This window comes from Neodothiora populina, assembly GCF_041146345.1.
Source record: "Neodothiora populina strain CPC 39397 chromosome Unknown canker_contig_16, whole genome shotgun sequence".
NCBI classification, from domain to species: Eukaryota; Fungi; Ascomycota; class Dothideomycetes; order Dothideales; family Dothioraceae; genus Neodothiora; species Neodothiora populina.
Window position 1 is genome coordinate 363,081 of NW_027191409.1, and position 24,061 is coordinate 387,141.

At 50.8% G+C, this 24,061-nt stretch overlaps 6 protein-coding genes across 6 annotated transcripts; 2 read left to right on the plus strand and 4 right to left on the minus strand.

Annotated features, from left to right (window-relative positions):
• Positions 1-5,098: 5,098 nt before the first annotated feature.
• Positions 5,099-6,664, minus strand: AAFC00_003472 (uncharacterized protein; the record flags this gene model as incomplete). The annotated part of the gene is made up of 2 exons (XM_069342949.1): positions 5,099-6,566; positions 6,645-6,664. The coding sequence occupies 2 exons, from the start codon at positions 6,662-6,664 to the stop codon at positions 5,099-5,101; spliced, it is 1,488 nt and encodes a 495-aa protein (XP_069200757.1).
• Positions 6,665-7,958: 1,294 nt separating this feature from the next.
• On the minus strand, positions 7,959-8,798 carry AAFC00_003473 (uncharacterized protein; the record flags this gene model as incomplete). Its single annotated transcript, XM_069342950.1, has 5 exons — positions 7,959-8,073; positions 8,135-8,192; positions 8,251-8,314; positions 8,442-8,648; positions 8,748-8,798. The coding sequence occupies 5 exons, from the start codon at positions 8,796-8,798 to the stop codon at positions 7,959-7,961; spliced, it is 495 nt and encodes a 164-aa protein (XP_069200758.1).
• A 1,077-nt stretch (positions 8,799-9,875) lies between these two features.
• Positions 9,876-12,611, plus strand: AAFC00_003474 (uncharacterized protein; the record flags this gene model as incomplete). Its single annotated transcript, XM_069342951.1, has 3 exons — positions 9,876-10,393; positions 10,455-12,166; positions 12,241-12,611. 3 exons carry the CDS (start codon positions 9,876-9,878, stop codon positions 12,609-12,611), a joined length of 2,601 nt encoding a protein of 866 aa, XP_069200759.1.
• A 994-nt stretch (positions 12,612-13,605) lies between these two features.
• AAFC00_003475 (uncharacterized protein) lies at positions 13,606-15,270 on the minus strand (the record flags this gene model as incomplete). Its single annotated transcript, XM_069342952.1, has 3 exons — positions 13,606-14,775; positions 14,826-14,901; positions 14,969-15,270. 3 exons carry the CDS (start codon positions 15,268-15,270, stop codon positions 13,606-13,608), a joined length of 1,548 nt encoding a protein of 515 aa, XP_069200760.1.
• A 4,934-nt stretch (positions 15,271-20,204) lies between these two features.
• AAFC00_003476 (uncharacterized protein) lies at positions 20,205-20,759 on the plus strand (the record flags this gene model as incomplete). The annotated part of the gene is made up of 2 exons (XM_069342953.1): positions 20,205-20,214; positions 20,278-20,759. 2 exons carry the CDS (start codon positions 20,205-20,207, stop codon positions 20,757-20,759), a joined length of 492 nt encoding a protein of 163 aa, XP_069200761.1.
• A 407-nt stretch (positions 20,760-21,166) lies between these two features.
• AAFC00_003477 (uncharacterized protein) lies at positions 21,167-22,435 on the minus strand (the record flags this gene model as incomplete). The annotated part of the gene is made up of 2 exons (XM_069342954.1): positions 21,167-22,021; positions 22,280-22,435. The coding sequence occupies 2 exons, from the start codon at positions 22,433-22,435 to the stop codon at positions 21,167-21,169; spliced, it is 1,011 nt and encodes a 336-aa protein (XP_069200762.1).
• Between the last annotated feature and the right edge of the window lie 1,626 nt (positions 22,436-24,061).

Consider the following 24,061-nt stretch of genomic DNA (forward strand, 5'->3'; position numbering starts at 1 on the left):
CCTGACTGCATTTACCCTTGAGACATACAGTAAAAGCAGTATAGATCCAGTACATCCCGGGTGTGCGCTGCTACTACTTCCGTCAAAGCTACTGCAGAGACGTTGGGACGCAGCTCTCTCTGCTGATAGAAACTCTAACATGTGCCTTGCGGCCGAGTCTCCACCATCAGGCTTCATTAGTATATAGCATGTTCGAGTTTAGTGCCACTCGTGTATCAAGCAGAGACACCGTTCCGTTATACCTGCTCTGAAGCCAAGAGCTAAGCACTTGAAGTACTGTCATGTATCACTTCGCGCGGGGTTATACCGTCGATGAAGTGAACCTTAAGTAGGGTAAGGTATAGCCGGTGGTCAAAAGAGAGCGAGCACAGTAATAGTCACACTATAGACTACTATAGACTTCTCAAAGAGCACAGCGAGCATTTCCGCGTCAACGGATGGAAGGCGTGCGTTGCCTCGCATGCGATTTATATACAACGAATTTCCATCCATATGTATTGGAAAATGTGCCACGCCGATCGTCACCCACGTTCGGCGCAGTGTGCGTGCGCAATAATCACGGTAAATGGAAAATGGAGCCACATTTTCTTGCGGACGCAAGTGGTTTTCTTTTCCCGACACGCCATGCATGTACCACTCGTGACATGCCACGCAAGCCCAAGAGTCTTGTCGTGCGAATCTGGCAGGCGGGGCCATGGGCTAAGAAGGTAATCTTCCTCACATTTCTTGGGTGAAGACTACGAAAAGAAGTGAATGCGCGGCCGGCCGTTCGTGGTGGTCCGAACCATGGCACGCCTCAACTGCGAGTCGGACGATAACAAGAGATGAAACCGCTCGGGAACGGGTCCGCTATAACGAGAACCTTGGTCTTGGTACCGCATTCCATTGATGATGATAGACAAGGACATATCGATCGTTGATTTTAGATAGTGTACCATGGACGCGCGCTGGCATGGATAGGAGGGGGGAACAGAATGGGTCACAAACTTGGAAAAGGATGGCTCGGTTGGGTAGAGCCTTGTCTCGAGCATGGACCAATCTGGCGTTCGTCTAACGCCCTTCCGGTCGATCTAGTTCCATGTCTGGAGTGGTGTCTTCTATGGTCGGTCACCAAAGTGGGCATGCTGCTGCGCTCTTACAGAAATCACTCATCCCAGCAGACAATGGGCGTGGCTCAAAGTCGTCGAATCCCGAGTCTGTCGCATAAGCGGGGATGGCAGATGCAGTGGTAAGTCGTGCCAAATGCGTTGGCTATATTCGCGAGTAGCAAGATGTGGTGCGACTGTGATATTACGTACCACCTCGTAACTCCCGCAGCTCATGATCCTGGTTTCATCCATATCGCGACTCGATATTGCATGATTTCAGAGAAGGCAGATCAGAGATCGAAGCACTGATTGAGTACGAGCGAATCGCCCATCAACGCACGGCAGAACAGAGCAACTGCAATCCACGTGGTGACCTGTGCAGGGCCTCCCGCGGAACGATCACCAACTACATATCATAAGTCTTGAATTTAGTGCCGGGATTGACAGAGGAGAAGCTTTTGGCCAACGCGTATTTGACAGCCTTTGGTTCCGCCTTACCACGACCATTCATTCGAGGGCGTGCTTTTCTGAAGGAATGACGCGGATGACCGCATATACCTATTCGATACCCGTACACTGGTAGGTATCTGGTGGAGCATCAGTGTCGAGTCGTAGCAGAGCCTTGAGAGGGGAATTTCATTTTCACATGCTGTCAATGCTTCAGTTATAACACCAGAGAGTGCCCAAGTTTGGCTCTCGTAGCAGCTTCTGCGTACCGCTGCTGCCTCGCGTTGTAGAGAGGATTGGATCCCATTGCGTCTATTTCAATGGCGTTCTCAAAGGTCCTCTCGCAATTCAAGGTACGAAGGTACTCTAAGAGCCTCCGCGAGACGGATGCAATTCGACTACAGCAAGACTCCGAAAGGGACAGGGCCGAGACAGAAGTCGCAAACCATGTTGCGAACAATATGACGAAGCAGCTGGTGCATTGGGAGGCCCTGTACGGAGACCAGTCACGTCCTGCATCCACATCACCTACCGATTCCGTCGCTACTGACACGAGGTTCCGAATACCAGCTGGCAAGGGCGGCAATGTCACGAGGGTCAACGTCGCTCCTCCAGTCCTGAGCCCTACCAGACTACCGCCCCTCGCGGAAGAGGACGAGGATGTACTGACTAAAAGATGCTCTACTATCATCGTCAAGGAGGTACATAGCGAGGACAACCCAGATATCCCTGTTTCAAGTTTCGCCACCTGCCAGTCCAAGGATGTCAGTGCCGAGCACTCCTACAACGACGACAACAATGTGTCAGACAAGCGCCAGGTGTCCTTAAATGACGACGCCGGCTCGAATTACGATTGTGCATGTTCAGAAGATGTGAGCGACGTTGCTACTCCACATTCCTCTCACAAGGCGTATCCCGACTTTACACCAGTCTTCCTTGAGGATGAACATGACGAGTATGCCTATTCGACGACGCCGGCGATGGATGAGCTAGCCGATCCGACTCGAGCCGCTATGCTGAGGGAGGCTGTGTCACCATTCGCAAGCCGTGTGGACCTTTTGGATAGCACAGCAGAGGATAAGGTGAAGCCTGCACCTGACTTATCCAACGATTCCAGGACATCCCACGACGGAGGTCTCGTCAACCCTCAAACGTTTACATCCGCCGAGGAAGTCGAGGAGCGGCTGAAGCTGACCACAGAAAATCTTCAACCTGACGATGAGGTTGAATACAAGGTCGAGGAAAGGAGGGTATCCCGCACACACGCCGCGTATCGTACGAACGAATGGACGAAACGACTCGAGGGCGCAGAGGACCCAGGCACCGACGAAGTCATCAATCGACCCGAATCACCTGGTGTCCATGTACAGACGATACTACCCGACCTGATGGTTACAGAGCATCAAGATGCCGCGCGAGACAGGGGCTCAAAGACTGTTTCTTTCTCTGAATGTGGTGGAAGTCACGTCGCATCATCCTCGAGTGGCTCTGTCAAAGACCTGTCCTTGGGCAAAGTACCCACACGACAGCCGACTATCCGTAGAGCATCGACGTACACTGCAAGAGAGTCTTCAGGAAGACCAGCCACACAGCAAAAACGAGCCTCATCGCTGCCTATGCTGGACACAACACTAATGGGTCAACGGCATGCGATGCTGACGAATCGGCACCAGTACCCTGCTTCGGACATGCGGTCCTCTGACAGTATGATGTACAATTCCAGACCATCGTCCGCAAGCACGCAGAGCCACAGGCCAGCATGTTCACTTCACAGCGTGACTGTCACAGAAGTTGATCCAGACGAGATGACACTGAGTCAACGAAGGGCAATCTTACGGAAGCGCAACGCAACAGCGAGTCAGCTGTCCCCCATATCTCCAACTGAGGTAGCGGCAAGAAAAGCAGCCTACAAAGCCGCGAGCATGGACACCGGGACTCGTCTAAAGACGCGCGATCCCGCTCACGCCGCAGAACAGACAGCACGACAAAGCCGCTTGCTGCAAGACTGGCGGTACAGTCTAGCCACTGCACCAGAGACGACGGGAACCGCCAAACAGGAATCGACAGACGACATCCGACGGCGAGCCATGTTACAGCAGAAACAGGACGAGGTGATCCGCCAGCGCGAGCACGAAATCCGCAGGATGACCGAGCAGGCAGTCCGAGACGAGATCATGAGATGCAGACCGCTGGAGATCGAGGAGCTGCACCGTAAGCGGATGCGAAGCATGCAGAGGATCGCGTCCAAGCACGCGTGAGCCGAGGGCGCAGGCCGCAACAATGGGAGAGGTTTTTCTTTTGTTTTCGCATTAGAAGATATGGCGTTTGAGGGGGGAGGCATAGACGGTCAATACTGGCAAGAAAGGGGCCCTTGTATCTAATCCAACTACATACGGTGGAGTCCTGCGCGGACGGCGCCACTGCGTGGAGCTTCTGTCTATTCTCTTTTGTACCTACGTAATGTAATCCATATACCAATTTCGAGTACACTCTCATAACTTCACGTCTTCTACGAGTAGTATATGTCCATGGAAGTGCATGAAGGAGGAATGGTCAGAGCAAAGCACAGCCAGGAGAACAGGAAGGGAAAAAGCCTGGAGTCTGAAGTCAAGACATCAATGTCCATGTGAATAAAAGAAAAAGAACAACAAAGAGAAAAATGCGACGATCTAGAGTATACATGAAGGACACTTTCCGGCCGAAGGTGTGAAACAGAGATGCCCAAATAAAAAGAAAATGTCCCATTCCTTCTATTGAAAGAGATGAACGAAAGTATAAGCACCTGCAATAAGCGAAGAATGGCGAAAGCGATCCAACGTAATACTCCCCTCCTCCCTCGTTTTCTACAGTATAATTTCAAAATAGCGAGTTGCTTACTCATCAACCATCCCACCACCATCTCAAACGCAACAACAACAGCACCAACAACAAAAAATCCTGAAACCGGTCCACTAGTTTCAGTCCCTCTCTCTGCCCCTTGCTGCTCTAGCAAAGACCAGAGGATCAAGAGGTTGTGTGGTGTAATGGCAGCACGTAACGTTGTGGATTCCCATCTTCTCGTTTCAATTCTCTGTGATTATGCAGATGTGAAATGGTGGATTTGATCAGACGACTCCGTTACAATCCCGGTTCGATTCCGGGCACAGCCAGGATTCATTAGGCGGTGCTTGTTTGTTGGGATAGAGTTGACGTGCGGCGGTGGCTCTCTTTTTGTGGGATTTAATTCTCTGTTTCTCTTTTTGGTTTGGAGGGGTTGGGTCGGGCGCTTGCTGTGGTTTGAGGAGGAGGGTTGGTGTTCTTCTGTGGCTTTGTGCATCAGGGAGAGAGAAGAGGACGATGGTGCTTGTATGGTGAATCTCGGTTTTTGTCTTTTATACCTTGGAAAGATTGAGTGGGACTTTCTATATGTCTGTTTATACTGACTGCTATTTGAGGAAGTGGGAAGGAAGAAGAAAAGCTACTAGGTATGACTTGATCGCAGCATGGGAAATTTCGACTCTGAAAACAGATGACAGGGCGGGTTCGAAAAGTGCAGGAGGCAGATTTTTGTCAGGAAGAAAAAATCACCGTCCGAGTCCAGCCTTGCTCTTGCCCGTCAATCTAGCACCGCCCAGTCCAAATCTTATCTCATCCAGCTGCTCCATGCCAGTCTGGAAGCCAGCCTTCTTGATCCTCCGTCCTTTGCCCGCCTGTCGCGAGTGACCGGCCAAAAATCCATCCATGATGCTGTCGAAGTCACTCCTGACCAGCTCGGGCGCCTCCGAGTCCGTGGCTCTGCTGTACGTCGATATGCCGCTCGCTCTGCTCATGCCGCTCATGGCGGACATCTTGGACATGCCCGAGGCTTTGGACAAACCCGTCATGCCGGACGCCAAAGACTCGGCGTCGTCGAACTGCGAGGACTCGTCGTTGTAGAAGTCATCGTAGTCGTCGTTTGCGTATTCTTCCTCGATCTTGTCGAAGCGTTGATCCAGCAGCGTTTGCGCGTCGGTGCGGGCGAGCGCGGACGATGACATGGAGTAGGCGGAGGGGTTCGTCATGGCGCCCTTGCGCTTCTTTCTGCGGCCGGAGGCGAGGGATGACAGGCCTGTGTTGATGGTCTGGCCGGCTTCTGAAGGGGTCACGCCCTGTTTCTTCGGCGGTGCTTTGGCGTCCTTGACGGCTTGCTTGAATTTGGCGAATTCTTCCATCCAGGCGCCGCCGGTGGGGTCAGCGGGAGGCGCGGCGGTGATGTCTTCGGTCGGCGGGGCCAGGTCGCCGTTTTCGTCTGCGTGGGCGGATAGCGAGGCGCGTGGTGAGGGTTTGTTCTTGTCGTCGGCTTTTATCGTGGCATCTGATTCCCAGCCCTCGTCGTCGTCCTCGTCCTGCCAACCGGCAGCCTCCCAGCCGTCCTTGTCGACCTCTTCTCCGCTCTTTGCCAGCTCTGCGAAAAAGTCCTCCTCGTCGTCGTTGACGTATGCTTCGTCCTCCAGAGCCTCGAGCGCTTCTCGCAGCCTCGGGTCCATGTTCGGCTGGAATCCAGCAATGGCGTCCGGGATGTCCTGCTGGTCCTGATACGTCGTCTTCTTGACGAACTCGCTTCCGAGCAGCTCTTCCGGTAGCAGACTCTTGCTCGTGGCTTGACTGCTGGCGATACTCCTGCTGCCGTCGTCGTCGGCGATGTCCATGAACTTGAGCGCATCCGCCAGACTCTGCTTGTTCTTTCCTTTTGTCGTCTCTTGCTTCGCGGGGACCCACATGGCCTGTCCTCCACCCGTGCCAATGTCTCGCATGTGTTGCATGTAGTCGTATTTCGTGTCGTCGTAGAAAATGCCGTGTTCGGCCGCCTCGCCCTCGTTTGGCCGAATGTTCATTCCGAATTCGTCTTCCAGATCTCCGCCTTGTCGCACCTTGCTACTGCCCGGCTGTGCTGCTTTGCCTGCCGGACGCTCCAGCTCGGCGAAGACCATGGCAGGGGCATCTGCGTCGTTGATGAGGGGGTCGTTCTGGGCGCGATGCACCAGAGCGAAGGTGGTGGCGTTCTTCTTGTCGCTGTTTGGTTCGTTGTCAGACGTCGCTCTTCTTCACTTATTCCTGTCTATGTTCTGGAGGAGATGGAAGAAGACATACATCCACTTGCGAGGAGCCATGATGGCGATATTCTCTCTCTTTATTCTTTTCCTCTTTCTCCTCTTTCTCCTCTTTCTCCTCTTTCTCCTCTTTCTCCTCTTTCTCCTCTCTCTCTCTCTCTTTCTCTCTGTCTCTTTCTTTCAATTCAAGCCTGTAAAATCCAGAGACACCAAGAGTCCAGGTCGATTAACAGAGACAAGTCAAAATAGAAACGATTCAAGGAAAAGCGATAATGGATATATAACTTCAGTCAGGCAGCAAAGTCGTCGGATCCGACTCTGAGTGTAAATTTCTTGGAAGTCACAATAATTTCTGGACCCTGACCTTTTTTCTGCCTGATCAGTTCTCCATCAAGGTGGGGTTCACTTGCTGCTGATTCGCCAAGAGTTTTTGGTCATCCATCGCGTCGCTGACCTATGGCAATAGTCAAGGTATGTATTCATGCTGTTGGTAAGATAAGGTTAATGCTTGACGGGTCAGTTTCTTGGTCAGATCATAACGATTCCACGCCGGTCGTTACTTCGTAGAGATTCGTAGAGGATAGCAGTGCTCGTTCTTATTAAATGAAAGAAGTATTACATTTCTGGTCCTGACTGGTACAGAGGGCGACCCTGTCTAATTGCCTCAGCAAGACCGTCCTTGGGCAACAAACTCCAGTAGTCTGTGATAGTGTGCACATCAAGCAACTATGGTGCCTTTCACTCCTAATTGTCAAGTTTTTGAGTAGTTGTCCATGTGCTGCAGAAACCGAACAATGTCAAACTATCCCGCCAAACACGAGTACAACAAACACCCGACTAAATTCACTGGCCCATCCATACCCCGCTGGCGGTCCTCCCATCAACACAGATCACAAAGGTGAATCCGGGTCCGATTCTGGTTCATTTTCCGGTCACGTTGTCGACATCTTTTACTCTCACCAACATAACCACTTGTGAAACATTCCAAAAGAAAACCACTTCGGCTCTATAATTGCGCTACAAACTCGCCGAGTACTCGATACGCGCAAGCGCTGCACCTCCGGTATACTCGTTCACATTCACGTTCTCGTCACCAACAACTATTTCCACCACCACCACCACCACCACCACCACCCTTCCTCTAACCTTACAACCATTCTGCGTGTGGGGAGACATGTTCTCTGGGCCTGTTCTGCAACCTCACAAGGACAAGAAATGCGCGACACGAGCAAATCATCTCATGCGAGTCATCTGAGCTTCGACTTGATGGACAGACCGGTGCATGCAGCACGCACCGCAACCTGGCCATGTCATCGCTGTGCCCATGCAGACTACCCCCAAAGGTTCATGACATTTACTGGCTCTTGAACGACTCGGCCTGGGCGCGGAGGTTGGCAGAGGCGGAACCGCCCTGGAAGAAGCGTGCGAAGAGAGGCTGGAGCAGGGAGTTATAGACAATGTTGGCACCGCTGGAAAATAAACCATCAGCCACTATGCTTCTCAAAAGGCTACACACACGTGCAAACTTACCTGGTCTGGGGAAGGGCCATCCACAGGGTCAGGACAAACTTGAAGGTGTAGTAGAAGGCTATTTGATCTTAGTACACTGCCATGTGGCGCTTTAAAGCTCTTGCAGATCGACTTACGGAACCAGTAAACAGCGTTGACGGCGCTCTCAATGACGGTGAAGAAACCGAAGGTCACCCAGTACTGCGAGGAAAGTCAGGAAAATCTACGTCATCACGTCAATTCCGTAAACATGGACTTACGGTCAACCACTATAAGCCAACGTCAGTCAATCTTCGAAGTAAACAAACGTGTGCAAGCCAAGACTTACGTGGGTGTCATCGGCCTTGCCGACGGTGAAAAGGGCCTCAAGAGAGTAGTATCCAGGAATGATGAATCCGGCAAGGTTGGTGAGGAACTCTCCGGCAATGTTGAAGAAGATGGAGAGGAAGTACAGAGCTCCGATACCCAGGACGAGGTAGACCTTGGGGACGGAGGTCTGAGTCTCAAAGTTGTTGAGCAGGTGGTACTTCGACAGCTATCATTTCGTATTAGCAAGCTGAAGAGAGTAGACACAGGCAACCCGGAACGTGATTCGGACACGCTCCAGGTACGAGAAAAAGTTGCTGTAGCTTACCTCCTTGTCGAGCTGCGAGATTTGGTGCTGGGCCTTTTCTTGGAACGACATTTTGTTTTATTCGAAGATTGCTGATGTACAGGGTACGTCTGATCCAAAGTCACTACACGGTCTGCCGTCGACCTAGAATTGATAACGATGTACCTGAGGAGATATAGGAGTAAACGTCTGGTTTGTGCGTTTTGTCAAGAATTTGTGTGTGTTTCTCGCAAGAGAAATCGAGGTAGAGCAACGGGGCAGAAGAGGTGACGTGTGTCCAGACTCGGGTGGGGGGAGCTCCAAGAACGGAAACCCAAACTTCTTGGCTCCGGCCGACGTTCTTTCCCGTAGCTGCCCTCGCTGCCCTCGCTGAACTCGGCGCCTGCCCTACCGCTTACCTTACTCTCTACGATGTGATCCGATGCGCAAGAGCCGCTCCTGGGATAGTCACAAGTAATCAACAACGGCCAACCCGTTTACAACGCAACGTTGCAACCACTTTGCCATTTTGAGATGGCAAATTTCGTAGAAACTCACATGTGGCCAGCTTAAGCGAAATTATTCGAGCAGCTGGAACTATACGGTGGTCTTTGTAGTTGAAAAAGGCCGGTCAGAGAAATTGCCAGTGACGTAGTCGATGTTTTGCCAAATCACGTGAAATGAGGAAACAGCGGCGTCTGGTCGCCGTGCAAGCGGGCTTGTTTTGATAAACAGATCGCTCTTTAGATGTTCACGACAACACATTCAGCGACGACTCGCTACGAACCCGGCAATCTACCAACCAGGCCTTCCACGACTGGGTTACGGCACTGATCAGCCTTGCATTCGCATTCTGGAAGCCTTGTCACAGGACGATTCCATCTGCCAGGACTGACTACCTCCGTAAACAACCGCCGCATTCGAGTATCAATCGCTCGTTCTGGATGCCTTAACACGACTCGGGAGGTTATAGCTTGCGACCAATCACGACTACGACCACATCATGTATTAGAGATTCCAATCGCACATACCGTATCTTTGTCTGGGTAAGAAAATTGTGGCTCGTATACAAAAATCCAATGTTTGTTGACAAACCGGGCTGATATCAAAACAGACTCACGCGAATCCATACCACAAATATCTAAACATTAATTCTCAATGGCCTTCCAAATGCAGCGCACTCGCTCTGCACACTCCATTCATCGGCCATTGTCGCGTGCTTCCACTCAGAGTGCGCAGTCACCTGCGCCTGACCTGCTGCCGGACAATAAATATCATAATAATGCCGCCTTCATGCAGCAGCAGCTCATGGGTATGCAATATGTCAATCCTCAGCCCACGAACCACATGGATCCTATGATGCAGATGCAAGCGCAAAACTTCCAGATGTCCCAGCAGCAGTTCGATCCAAATCAACACTATCTGCCGGATAATGCGTATATGCTTCCCGGCGATACTAACTACCCCATGCCACCTCACATGATGCAGTACCAAGCCCAACTCAATGGATCAGAGCCCGAAGACAAGCGACGAAAGGGTTCCTCAGCCACTGCAACCAATGATAAGGAGCTGAGAGAGCTGCTGAGTCGTAATGATGGGCGCTCGCTTCCCGAAGTCGCTCAAGAAGTCATCGCAAAGGAGCGAACACCCCAAGCAGAGAAAACAAAACAGCTCTTCGCTATGTTATGGTAAGCTCACACTTAATAAGACCGCCGCCTTTTGATTCTATTGTTCTGACCTATCCGCTAGGCTTCGCAAGGTGTGCAAAACCGCAAAGACTTCTGTCCCGCGCAATCGTGTTTACTCACATTACGCCACTCGATGTGGCACCGAGAGAGTCGTTCCCCTAAATCCCGCTTCCTTCGGAAAGCTTGTTAGAGTCATCTTTCCAGGAATCCAAACCAGACGGCTGGGCGTCAGAGGCGAGTCCAAGTATCATTATGTAGACCTTTGTCTCGTCGATGATGCTCCTGCCGAACAATCCCAAGGCACCGCAAGGAGTACTCCTGCCTTGGAAAGGGCTGATTCAAGACGTAGCATGTCTGTTCAGCATGCACAGATTGATTTCAGCGCTGTACCAAGACCCACATCCGACAATATCGGCCTTGCCTCGCAGGATGGTATCATGGAGAAGCTCCAACCTTCCACAGAATCTGAGTCTCGGGGGCCGCCCTCGCATGCTAAGCTCTTTGCATACCCAGATACGAGGGGTATGGTCGCCGACAACGAAGGCTCGGTCATGTACGATCAGATATTACGTTTTCCACTCAAGGATGAATCTCCATCACAAGAGAATGAAGCAATCATACTTCCGGACTTACATCCCTTCTGTCCCCTGAAGACTGACCCAGATACCGCAGACGCCTTGGTGGCGCTGTATCGAACCCATTGCACGTCACTCATCGACTGCATACGTTTCTGCAAGGAGAAGCAGTTCTTCCGTCTGTTCACATCTTTCCACGGTACCCTCACAGTACCTGTGCAGAAGCTCTTGGCCCACCCTAATCTTGCGCCGTGGATTCAGGCCGTGGACACGTTGATGTACCAGAAGATGGTCCGCTTCGTCTCGCGCCTCACACTCCAGGCTGCTCCCCCGGCCGTCATCACCATTCTCAACAACATCTCAACCAACCTTCACGCGCACATCTCGAAGATCTTCTCGTCGCATCCTGTTCATCTTCTACAAGCCAAGCTGAAGCCAGCGGCGACATTCGCCAGTCTTTTGCACCGTCTCATCCGTGTCAATGCTGCGGCACACGCTGCAGCAAACCTACTAACAATCGATCAAAACCGAGAGCAGATGTGGAGGGAGTGGGTCACGATGGTGAATCCGAAACGTGTCATGGAGGCTGAGCTACCTACGTGTGGCTACGAAGAGGTGTATAAGATCCTTACCCAGGATATCAGAGGTCTGTTGGAACCTCTCGCATCCCCACCATTCCCCGACAATGCTCTCTTCTCTTTCGACAACGAAGCCTACGGCTATGCGCAGAACAGCTTCTCGAACGCTTTCTCAAACAACCTCGAGCAGTCCGACAATCCTGCCTCAACGGAGAACATTCTGGATCGCTGGTCTACCTTCCTATCATCGCTACCCGCACGTTTCCCTCAGGCGAAGACTCGAGTCTTGCTTCACTGCATCAGCGCTGTTGGAACCGCTGCGCTCCGCGATATCACCATCATGGGTGGTGCGAGCTACCAGACTTGGTGGGTTATGAAGATCTTTGTTGATGAGATGGCACTGTGGCTGGCCGCCATGGGAGGGTTTCTGGAGCACGACGCGTCAGCTGTCGTGCCACAGGCAGAAGTTTCTCCTGATCTCCGAGCTGTCGACCTGCGAACTAGCGTGGGAAGTAACAACAGCGAGATGCACAGCCGAATGAGCAGTCTCGACCCAGACTTCAGCATGTCAATGGGCAACCAAAGCCAAAGTCAAATGATTAGACCGTCAAGTGCACATAGTAAGTAACGTGACTCTCCTTTCTAACATGATTTCTTAACATTGCAGAGCTCTAACTAACCAAGTCACGTAAAGTTTCGAGACCTCAATCAGCACACTCCATGCACAGCTACGGCGTTTCTTCTAACAGACGACCACTCTCTCGTGCGCAGACTAGCATTGGCAACATGCAAATCGACACACACGATCAAGCCCAGCAGCAGCTATTAGGCATGCAAATGGGCCATCGCCACAGCTTTTCCATGCCCGGCCAAGCGCACGTACCGCAACAGCCGAGCAACCTGTCGCTTCACACATCGGTCGCTCCTGACCTGGGTGATATGGACGACAGTGGCATTGGAATGAGCCTTGTCGATGATGATGCTCTTTCCAAATTTAACTTCACTACGGCAGATCTCGGATCGCAACTAATGAGCAGTGGCGAGATCAGCGTGTCTATGGTCTGACCGCCAGACGATGCTTTCTCGCTGCTTTCCGAGCTACCAAAACACGACTATCATGAACGCAATTACATGAATTACTTATTAAAGGCGGGATGAAATTCTAAGAGGTGCAAAAAACATGGATGTTTCAAAGGAGCATGAGAGAGGACGTTTCACTTTGACTCTCATGCATACGAGCATACGAAGCCTTTCTATGAAGGAAGCATGCGCATCTTCTTCGAACATCTCTACGATGAAAATAGAGAAGTAGAAGAAGAGGGGCGTCCGTCGGCTCATTCCTACGACGCCTTCCTCCTGACGATTACGACTATTATTATTGTCACTTCTCTGATCTTAATATGGGTATCTCTTCTCCTGTTTCTATGATACCATTTCGGGGAGGCGGATGGATGGGGGAATTTTTTATGAAGCGGTTTTGCGGCCTGATCGATTTGCAGGTGGATGTCGCCTCTACCCCTTGCAACCTATATGATACGATCGGGTCGCATGGCTGCAGGAGTATTCGACTTTTTCCGTTTTTTACTATTACAAAGTACACGCGCGTTTCGGGACAAACGGAGAACATTGTGGTGGGGTTAAGGAAGTCTGTGTCCCTCGTTGAGAAAAATCATCTTTCTCCGTGGAACAAGACCTTTTGTTATTATTTTACTTCTCTGATGTCCATTGATTGCTGCACTTTCTGTACGAAGTGCGGAAGGAGTGTTGGGAGGGACTTGTTATTAAACCGGGTGTGATGCATTGAACTGATTATTGACTGATTGGACCGAACCGAATTGATTGATAACTGAGATATACGAGCATTTTCACAAATACTCTTTCGGGTTTTTTCTTATTGAATTCGTGTGCAAAGACTGTGTCTAATTTTCGATTCAATGTTCTAGGTCTTCCCTCATTACGTGCAGAACTCGTGGGGCTTCGTGCCATCTCAGAAGAACGAGAGCATGAGTGACCTGAAGACATTCTTGACATGTCTCGTACTGTAATGACGCCATGTAAATCAGACGTCCACGAGACAGCAGCTGTCCACGGCGCCAAAGCCGGCGGCTACGCCACCCTCCTCGCTCTGGTCGCCCTTGGTCCTCAAGAGGTACCCAGCCTGATAGTTCTCGAAGATCTGATCCAGGCCCTGCGCGTCCTTCTTCAACCGCCAGAGACAGACGCCATAGACGCCGAGCTCACCGATGACTCCGCCCTGCTGCACCTCGCCGTTACGCAGGATGCTATTGGTCAGCGCGGGCGGCTCGATCATCTCCATGAGGATGTGCGCAGGCCAATGGGACTCGGGTTCTTGCTTCAGGAACTCCGGGATTGCTTTGCGGTACACGTTGTTGCCGCCGCCTTCACGCTGGGGCTTCAGTACGTAGCGCGTGGCGGTCTCGGGGTCCTGGGCTAGTTTGCGTGCTTCTTGTCCTGCTTCGCTGGTGTCCATGGGGTAGATTGGCGCGAAGGTCTTGTGCACTGCGGCGGCTTGCTCCTTGTCTTGCAGGAAGCGGGCTAGGTGCGGGGAGTGGGGAGTGGCTAGGACCTGCTGGACTTTCTTTGAGCCGGCGAGATGGGTCAGGATCGAGGGACATTTGATCGCTGAGCTGCGCTCGATGTGGAGACGTGAGTCCCAGTCTGCTTTGCCGTTGTAGTCGGATGGAGCGTATCCGGCTCGAAAGTAGACCACGGACACCTCCCAGGTTTGCTTGGGAGCGTGGGGTGGCGTGTACAAGAGGTTGCGCTTTTCGTCGAGTCTGGTGTGGGCCATGACGGAGTCGAACTTCACGCGGAAAGAGCGCACTCCTTGTCTGGCTAGTAGCATGTACTCCAGATGTCTCTGATCGAACACGTTGCGCTCGAGGTCCTGGACAACGAAGATCACACATAGCGGGTTTTCGGTCTTAGGCTTACCGTAAGCGTTGTGACCTTTGGCCAGACCTGCTGCTAGTAGAGGAATAGATTTGCTTCTCTCCAGTGATGATGGCTTTATCACAGATGCACTCTCGTGAGGATATGCATCTGTTGATAGAAGGTAGTTGTGCATCTCTGACACCTTTGATGACAAACCTCCGAATGACGATGCAATCGTGTTGAATTCGACTTGCTTGATTGTTGGCTTTGCATCGGTCTCCATCGGATCCAAGTGAACCATGTAGTCTGAACGGAACAGACCAAGAGTGATGTCCTGACATCGATTAGCTTTGCATGAAGAGATACAACTGATAGACACCATACCTGTACAATACCCTCCTCCTTCACCGTGAGGTAGACCTTCCATAGCTCCGCGATGAAATCATCTACTTCTGCCAGCCTGATGACAGTCAGTAAGATTCTCCATCACCCCGGAAATGCCAGGTTCGCAGGTCCTCTATACTTACTCCTCGACGATTTGCTTCAACCAGGGTTCATCACTTGCAATAGCGGCGTAAAGCTCGTTATAGGCAGTTTGGATACCGAGACCTTGTTCGAAACAGCTCCGGGGGAACAGACTCGGGAAGATCGTGACAGGCGCAGTTACAGCAAGCGAGCCTGCTGGATCTTGGTCTTTAGAGACGAATGAGGGAACTGGTCTGACCGCAAGCCCATTGGCTATCGACCAGTCCTTGATGCTCGTGAGGAGATAGTCCAATTGAGCCTCCGAGAGGTCTGGCGGGTACTTGGGATAGATTTCTCGGGACATCACGACGTACTATCAGGCTAGATCGCTTACAGAGAATGAAAGTAATGGGTGGCTAATGAGTGGTGAATTAGGAGTGACTCTGCCATCGGGTACTGATTACCAATTGTGGTCGTTGGCAACGCCAAGCCCAATCGCGCCTTCGACCCCAAACCGTCTGCGTCTCCACTTTCACCACTTCTTGACTTTGCGTGCGAGTTGTCGTATACTAAGCGCTCACTACGATATAAATACAGCGATAACCGCTGTAGTAGAAGCGATGTCAAAAGAGATGGCATCGGCTAATAATAGTGAACCCGGTCGGCGGTACAACTTTACTGCAGGTGCCGTAGAACGTGTGGTGTTCAGCGAATATTGAAAGTCGAGAAGCTGCATCTGATAGTTGTTGCATCATGGACAAAGGCAGTGGAGGGTTGCCTTGCGCCCTCCGTCACTCTTTCTGCCACTCAGGGCTCAGGAGTCGGAGGTACAGACCATAGCGAAGGAGAGGAGTAGTGAGTAAAATGCTACGCGATAGCACAAAGACAACTGTGATTTGCACTGAATCTTCCTTTACGATGAATGTCTCACGACATTATGTCCAAGACAAATATCTCTAAGCGTAAGTGTCAGATGCTGCATGGTTAATCTTCAGTTCATGAGGCTACGAGAACAGCAATTGCGTTGGTCGACCACCTCGCATCATCTGAGCCACCCGCCTCAGTAACCGACCTTGTCCTATGGGTTACAAACAACCCTTACAACTGACACCTAAGCCACCTTCAGTAGCTGTTGCTACCTCATATTAAAACTGGATGCAGCACTACTGTCGGGTTGACCATTCTCATACAAGAGGTGTCCAGGACCTGACCATCGGCTTCGCCATTGCTCCTGAAAAAGGCAGGAACTGCTTCACCTTCCCTTCATTTCGCTCCTTCCACTCCTTCCACTTCATCCACACCCTTCTGTGCACAGACCGTCCTAAATCAGTGTTGATGTGAAGCGGGTCCTTTGACAGACCATCATCTACCTTACCCTACGCTTTGTACCTTACCCTTCTATGGTATTACCTGAAGAGAGGACTTCATGTTTTGACCACAAGCACCAACATGGCAGATGCCGATCCATGCCAATGGTCGCCGCGTGAAGTAGCGCACTACATACGCACCTGTCTGCAAGGCAACATTGACACCTTAGGCATACGCCATGTTGCCCACTTCGATGCAGTGCAGCTTGCTGCTCAGTTTGAAGACGAAAATGTGAACGGGTTTTCTCTGCTCCAGGATATCAACGGAGACACTCTGAAGAATGACTTTGGCCTCGCTAGCATGAGCACGCGGACTGCGATAACAGTAGTTCTCGATAACCTACGCCAGGTGTCCGACAACTTCAACATAGTCAAGAGCAAGCCTCTACCTCCATCACTCTTTTCACTGTCCGCGGTACCCTCTTCTCCTACTATTCACCTTGAACCTGGACCTCGTTGCGATGAGCGCCTTGTCGAGATTGAGACAGGCCGGGACCGGGGCAGACTCAACTTCGAATCTACAACGTCGTCCATGCCGAGCCGCATGAGCACGCCGGACTTCATCATCAGGCGAAGATTGATCAGCAGAAGGGAACATGATGACGACCGACACTCCTTCAGTGATCTTCCGGCACAGGCTTTCCCTCTTAACGATATTTTCTACGGTGCTACCAAATTAGGCCACGAGCTTGATCTGTCTGAGTCTGCTACCGATGATTTCTCCTTCGTATCTAGTGGACAAACCCACCCCGGCCTTATCAAATGCGTTGGTCACCGCATGAAGCACTTTCTCGGCAATGCGCAGATGGAGAAGACCATGTTTCTCGGTGAACCAGCTGTCGCTTTATACCCATACGCGAGGAGGCTTCCTCGCCATCCTAAAGCAATGTCATCAGAAGAAACTCCTAGAGCGATCACTATGTTTCAAGCTCGAGACGACGGCCGCATCGCTGCGATACGCACAGATGAGGATCATCTTGACGCTCTTCCTTCGGACGACGACGACGACTCCTCCATCACCTCTTCTAGCCTAATGCAGGGAAACCCTGAGGAGGATCGCGAGATCATCAGGGACGCAAGAACTACTTTTGACCGAAACAAATCTGCACTGATAGTAAATGAGGTAATTCAGGAGATCACTCTGGCCTGGCATGAAAATGAACAGCCAACCTTGGAGAAGACTCAAGCTTGGCGCATCTGGCGGCACTTCCATGCTTCTTGCCACGTTTTAGAGGACAGGCTCCAACACCTGAGATCGCGTTGCGACAATTATGTCGAGGAGATACTGAAGGAGCACTGGCGGAGCGAAAAATCTCTGAGGAAACAATGCGCTTGTCTCGAAGCTACCGTCGAAGACATTGCACTTGAGGAGTGGAAGATTGAAGTCTCCCAGCGGAAGAAACAGCCCGATCGGGAAAAGGCGCCTCGAATGAGCATAACGAAACATGCCATCCGTACTAGTTTAGACATCGACCACAGCAGGTTTATTTCAGCTGATACACTAACTAATATTAATGGACTCTGGTCAGATGATAATGTCCGCACAACATCTCTGGATCCAGATAGCCATGAAGGGTCTAATGTCGATTCCGAATCGCCTCTGGACTACGAACACCAGCACGATGTTAAGTCTGGTCAGGAGCAGTCTAGCGTTGACCAAGATGGAGACATTATAATGACCTCGCCGGTAGAAACCGAGATTCCACCGCAATCATCTTTGCCTGCGATAGACTTAGACGACTACATTACTATATCGTCCTCTTCAGGATCGCGACCTCCAACGCCGCGAAAGGTGGCATGCGCACATCTACAAACTCGTGGGGATGAGGACTCGTTCTACGCATCAACCGAAAACATTGAGTCATGGCAATTCCAGAATCTCGAAGCTGAGATGGATGCTAAGAGGATCTTGATCAAGATTGTGTATGAGATGGATTATCATATAAAAAGACTGATCATAGGGTATATGAACAAGACTAGTCTTTCCGAAATCTCTCTCGGCATAAGAGAGGTTTGCTTGACCTTTCCCTCAGAGGCACTGACTTATGCGGAACACGATATCGAGACGTCGAAAGCTATGAATTGCGTAGCACGACTGTATCTATGTTACCGTCACGAGATCGCCCACTACTGGACGAGTCCTGCGGTAGACTGCGGTCACTCGTCCGCGAAATCCAGACCTATCACTGACTATTCCTTGTTGCAATGGCATATATGCCTTAGAAAGGCTTTGTCATCGGTACATAAACCGATACCTGTCCTTGAGCTCACGGACGACGATCACGAGGATGAGGATGAGGAAGAGGATGAGGAAGAGGATGAGGAAGACGATACGGAAAGTGTGATTGCCCATACTTCTCGAAAGAGGAGTGTAGTAAAAGACAAGACTGCAGAGAATATTTGCCAGAAAGCTTTAGAAAGACAAGCAGACTCCTCAGTGTATGAGCCCTCGACATTGTTGAGCCAAGGGCGCCACAATAAGATCATCATATCTCGTCGCGGTGATGGCGACCTGTCGCTCGCTGTTTACCTTAATCCCCACCTGGCGACCAACCTCAAGCCTCATCAGGTCGAAGGTGTCTGATTCATGTGGCGTGAGCTTACTGTTGCTGATGACGACGACGGTCAAGGATGTATCCTCGCACATACCATGGGGCTCGGCAAGACTGCTCAAGCGATCGCGTTGTTAATAACGATAGCAGAGACTATACTCTCTCCAGAAAAGAGACTCTTCATTCCTCAGAGCTTGACAAGGCAGCGCACATTGATAACATGCCCACCCGGGCTTATCAGCAATTGGCAAAAGGAGATGAAGATGTGGGACTTGGATAATATACTAGGAATTATCTTTAGTATTGATTCTGAGAGCACAGACAAGTCTGCTCGCATGTCGATCCTGAGATCCTGGGATGCGAGTGGGGGGGTCTTGCTGATAGGCTACAAATTACTTCAGAACTTTCCGAGCGGTGATGCGGAAAAAACTCGAGACTTCACGACTGAGGAACGTGATGAAGCAGCAGGGATTATCCTAAATTCTCCGTCTCTTGTGATCGCGGACGAAGTACATAAGCTGAAGAACGCTTCGTCGAAAACTTCCCAATGTGTTGCAAGATTCAGGAGTCAACGAAGAATCGGCTTGACGGCATCTCCGATGTCAAATAACACGCAAGAGATTTATGCAATAATCTCGTGGACAGCACCGGGATATCTTGGCTCTGCTGATGAGTTCCGAGCACATTATGGAGAGCCGATTGAGGCGGGCACATACAGTGACAGCACCCATTACCAACAGCGGCGGAGTCTGAAAAAGCTCAGCGCATTAAGCCGAATCATCAGCCCCAAACTGAATCGAGCCGACATAACGGTACTGAAAGGTTCTCTGCAGGCGAAGGTCGAATTTGTTTTAACTATCCCCCTCACCTATGTTCAGAAGACAGCGTACACTAAATTTGTGACACACCTTCTCTCCGGAAATGGTCAGACGATAAGCCAAACTCAGCTTTTTGGCTGACTTGATCTCCTCAGACTGTTATGTAATCATCCATTATTGTTCCGCAGCAAATTGCTTGAAAGTCAGACGACTAATACGCAGATCCCAGCTGCTACGGCTGGATCTGTGGATGAAAATGGAGATGGGGAAGGGGAAGAAATCGCTCATGACGACGAACATGTTTCACCTCTCGACATCAGCGACAGTATGATCAAGGACTTATTTCAGTCATTGCCGGAGGGTGCCGATGAAACTGGCTCACACAAAGTGCAATTGGTGGAAGCTATCATTAAAAATTGTATCGACGCCGGCGACAAAGTCTTACTCTTTTCTCAAAGCATACTTTCTCTTGACTACCTTGAGAGACGCTTGCATGGAAGACGTTTCTCACGCATTGACGGTGCTATGAAGCCAAAATCACGTTCCAGAATCCTACAAGACATGGAAAATGGTATGTACGACGTGCTCTTGATCTCAACGCAAGCAGGCGGAGAAGGTGTTAATATACAATCAGCCAATCGAGTTATAATCTTCGACTTTTACTTCAACCCTACATGGGAGGAACAAGCGATTGGACGAGTGTATCGGCTAGGCCAACTCAAGCCAGTGTTTGTCTACCGAATCGTTGCTGGAGGAACGTTCGAGAGCAAGCTATACAATCAGGCTCTGTTCAAGGCAGCTCTAGCATACAGAGTCATCGACAAAAGAAATCCCATGCGCAACGCTAACAAGAAAGCGCGAGAGTGGCTGTCTATACCTGAAGATGTACCGCAGGACGATATTGAGGGCGACAAAGGCAAGGATCCTATGGTGCTAGACAAGCTCTTGGAGGCTGAAGGGACTCAGGGCATCATCAGAGGTATCAAGACTATGGAGACCTTACAGAGGGACGCCAATGATGAGCCGCTGACAGAGGAGGAACAGCGTGAGGTCGAAGAGGAAATTCGCAAGGCCTCCCTCCTGAAAAACGCTAGACGATCTGCGCCAGGGTTGTAGTCTGTCTGTATATGCAACAGTCATTTGCGAAGGCCTTGACCCATGTCTGCGTTACCGAAATCATGGTGTCATGGATCATTTTCAGGGCGCTGGCGTACATGTGCTTCTTAGGGATTTTCCTGAGTTTAAGGTCGGATACGCAGGACTATGTACACTGAGAATGCTTCGCTATCGCAACGTGCTTTTTGCCTAAAAGCCCGCCCGGTCCTATGATAAATATGAAAGATCATTGCAACATAAACTATGTGCATGTGACTTGAGTCACAATCGCTCGTGAGATATCGTAAAATCATAAGAAGAGACCAAAACTCTGCGAGGCATGTAATGCATTGAAGAAGACCGAGTAATGGCCACTCGACACGCTGTTCTCTCACCCCTTGGAAAGACCCAGTAGCTCCACGGCGAACTCAAATCGTCGTACGCGGTCTACACAGCTCTGGCATCTGCATCTCGACATCTGACTTGCCGAACGGGCCAAACTCTCTCAGCTCAGCAAACTCGTCCGGCTTGGGCCTCTGCACTTCACGGCCCCAGTCCGGAGAGTGGAAGTGATGATTTTGAGCCGAGTCAAAGTTGGCGTATCTCCTGTCGCTGCTACCACTATGATAGGCTTCCGGACCAGTGCCTCCCTCTCCGCCACCTCCTTCGCCGAAGGGGGTGCTGATGCGCCGCAGTTTGTACCGCGACAGTCGGTCCAGAGCGGTCTTGAAGTCGTCTAGGATTACAGTGTCCGTCAAGCACTTAAATACGAAGGATAATTTCCAGAAGGGATTGATGCCGTCTGGGGCACCGGAGCCACTGATGACGTGGGTCACGGATAGGATATCGACGATGATAAAGCCGATGCTCAGACTCATAGCCGTGAGTAGGACGGCGAAGCGTGGCGAAACGCGACAAAGTTCTATGATGCCGAATTCGTAACGTCGCTTGATATTGAAGAAGAGTGAGCAGCACGTGTAGACCCACCAGGGATCTCGGAAGAGTGCCTCGTATGGTCGTGTGTATCTGAACAGGTCGTTGATATTGTTGAAGTAGAGGAAGTTTGCCACGATCTCGATAATCCAGTACGGTTGTACCAGGATGACCGTGCCGATATAGATCATGCTGACTCGTCGACTGAGGAACGGCTTGTTCTTCATCCAGGCGATGACATTATGCATCGACCATGATACATTAAGAAAGATTGCTCCGACAGATAGATACCAGCCATAGTAAGGCGGATTCGGAAATATGAAGAAGCCTTGGAACATCCCGAATATGAGCTAGATCGTCAGTCAGCCGTGAAATGTACGTGATTATAGCATGAGAAAATGCATAGTAGTAACACGACTTATTATGGCAGGTGTTCTTTAGACTGTCGCTGCGATACTTGAAAACAAGATTCACTTCAGCGACACGTGTGATCGAAGTTTCACAATTGAAGCCGCAACGATGTCTGACAAGCCGGCTACCGGTCCTTGTTTCATGGCATAAAAAAACTAAAGCATCGCGAGCGCAAGCGGAGTCGACATGGAACGAACCTCGATAAGAATGAGCTTGTGAAGGACGACTTTGCGTCGCATATTTGCTACAGTAATGCAGGCCATCATTACCAGACTTCCGACCATGAAGCCCTGCGCCCATGCTTCCAGAGTAAGACCTGCCGGGTCACTCGGTTTTTGCACGCTCAACACCATCGTTATGGATATAGGCGCACTTCACTCGTGGGGTTGCTGCTGCTGCTACTTTATTGGAGCAATCGCATTATGCGGCGTCGATCATGTATGACCTTATAACCAGTTCGGAACATTCATACGTTCGATAGCGAGTGGAGAGGAAGGCACAGATGTATACTCGGTGCGTGGAGTAGAACGAGACCTGCGATCACTTCGCACCACAAAGACAAGCGAAGATGGGGAAAATAGTTTTCTGACGAGAAACTGGGGCCCCGTGAAATTGCGTGTGGAGGCCCGCTCTAGTCAGAGGCAGCAGATGGTCCATCTGTGGCCTGACGGCCCTAAACAGATGGCATTGACGAGTGGCTGAGTTACCTTCCGAGCCGGGAAATACGGGAGGACAGGACGGCATGTGGATGACGACGGCGGTCGCGAACTACAATATCGCCAAGTCATCCTTCGCTTCAGCTGTGTTCCCGCTCTTGTCAGGAACTGGGGAACCTCAATCGGCCTCAGCTTACAGAGACAAGAAGGGGCTGAAGGTAGCGGTGAGAGGGCCGGCCGGCAGCTTATATAGACACATTATCGTTGACGCGCAACTTACAAGGTGCCATATCTCATTGAACCCTGAATTATAGAGGGATTGTCAGATCTGTCGGAGCAATGGCATGATGTGATTAAAGTCATCTAGCGCGCAGAGATACGGGCTTACAACCACAGCACAGGTAGCTCAGCTCGCTCAGGTACTCGTCGACCCGCTGCTGACCTCGGCGATGTCAATGCGTCTGGCTTGATCTTATCTCCTGACTTTCTACCAGTCAATCTACTTCACGACATCCGTCCCTTGAGCACCACGGTGCACCTTCAGCTCACCAGAATCGCGTTATCCCCGCTTTTTGGAGATATTCAGCGGGAGATCTGCCAAGCGGTTCACCAAAATGTCGCTTCTCTTGATCGTGGACTTACGTCTGCTCCAATCAACTTTGTGCATTATACATTAGTACGATGCAAGGACGCTTTGCGTGCTACTCGGTGGATAGCACGCATTTGAGCACATACACTTGGTTCAGTCACTGCTAAGTCATTACTTCGTTCGAGTCTGATTTGGTGAAGAATGAGAAATTGCGGAGCGTCTTAGAGAAGAGTCCGTGTAGCTACAAGTACCATGAGATGAAGCACTAACAGCCCCAGTCAAAGGCCTGGCTAGATTCAGCCGCAACATCTACCGACCGAGAACGATGGCCAAGACTAGAGGCTGAGGAATGGTAGCCTGAGAAGTCATGCCTGTCCTTTAACACCGCACTTCGAAAAAGCAATTTATTCTGCGAAGATGTTACGCTGATCATGACAGACAGAGTATAGCGACATGACTCCACGTGCAGAGCTGTGTCACAGGGGCAATATTTCGTGCTTGCAGCTAATACTCCTAAGGTATGAAAGTCAGGAACAGTCGCGGGTATCGCTAATGTTGTCGTGCTCTTGGCTACTTCTGGCCGAGTCTGGGCTACTCTGTCTCGCAATTCAGTAGACCTTCGACGTGATCGCAACCTCGAATGTCTCCTGCAGACGTTGTGCGTGTGCTCGCACTGTACATTGATATCTTCACATTGTGCACATTGCCTGCGTTAGTTCGGCTCGAACTAACGG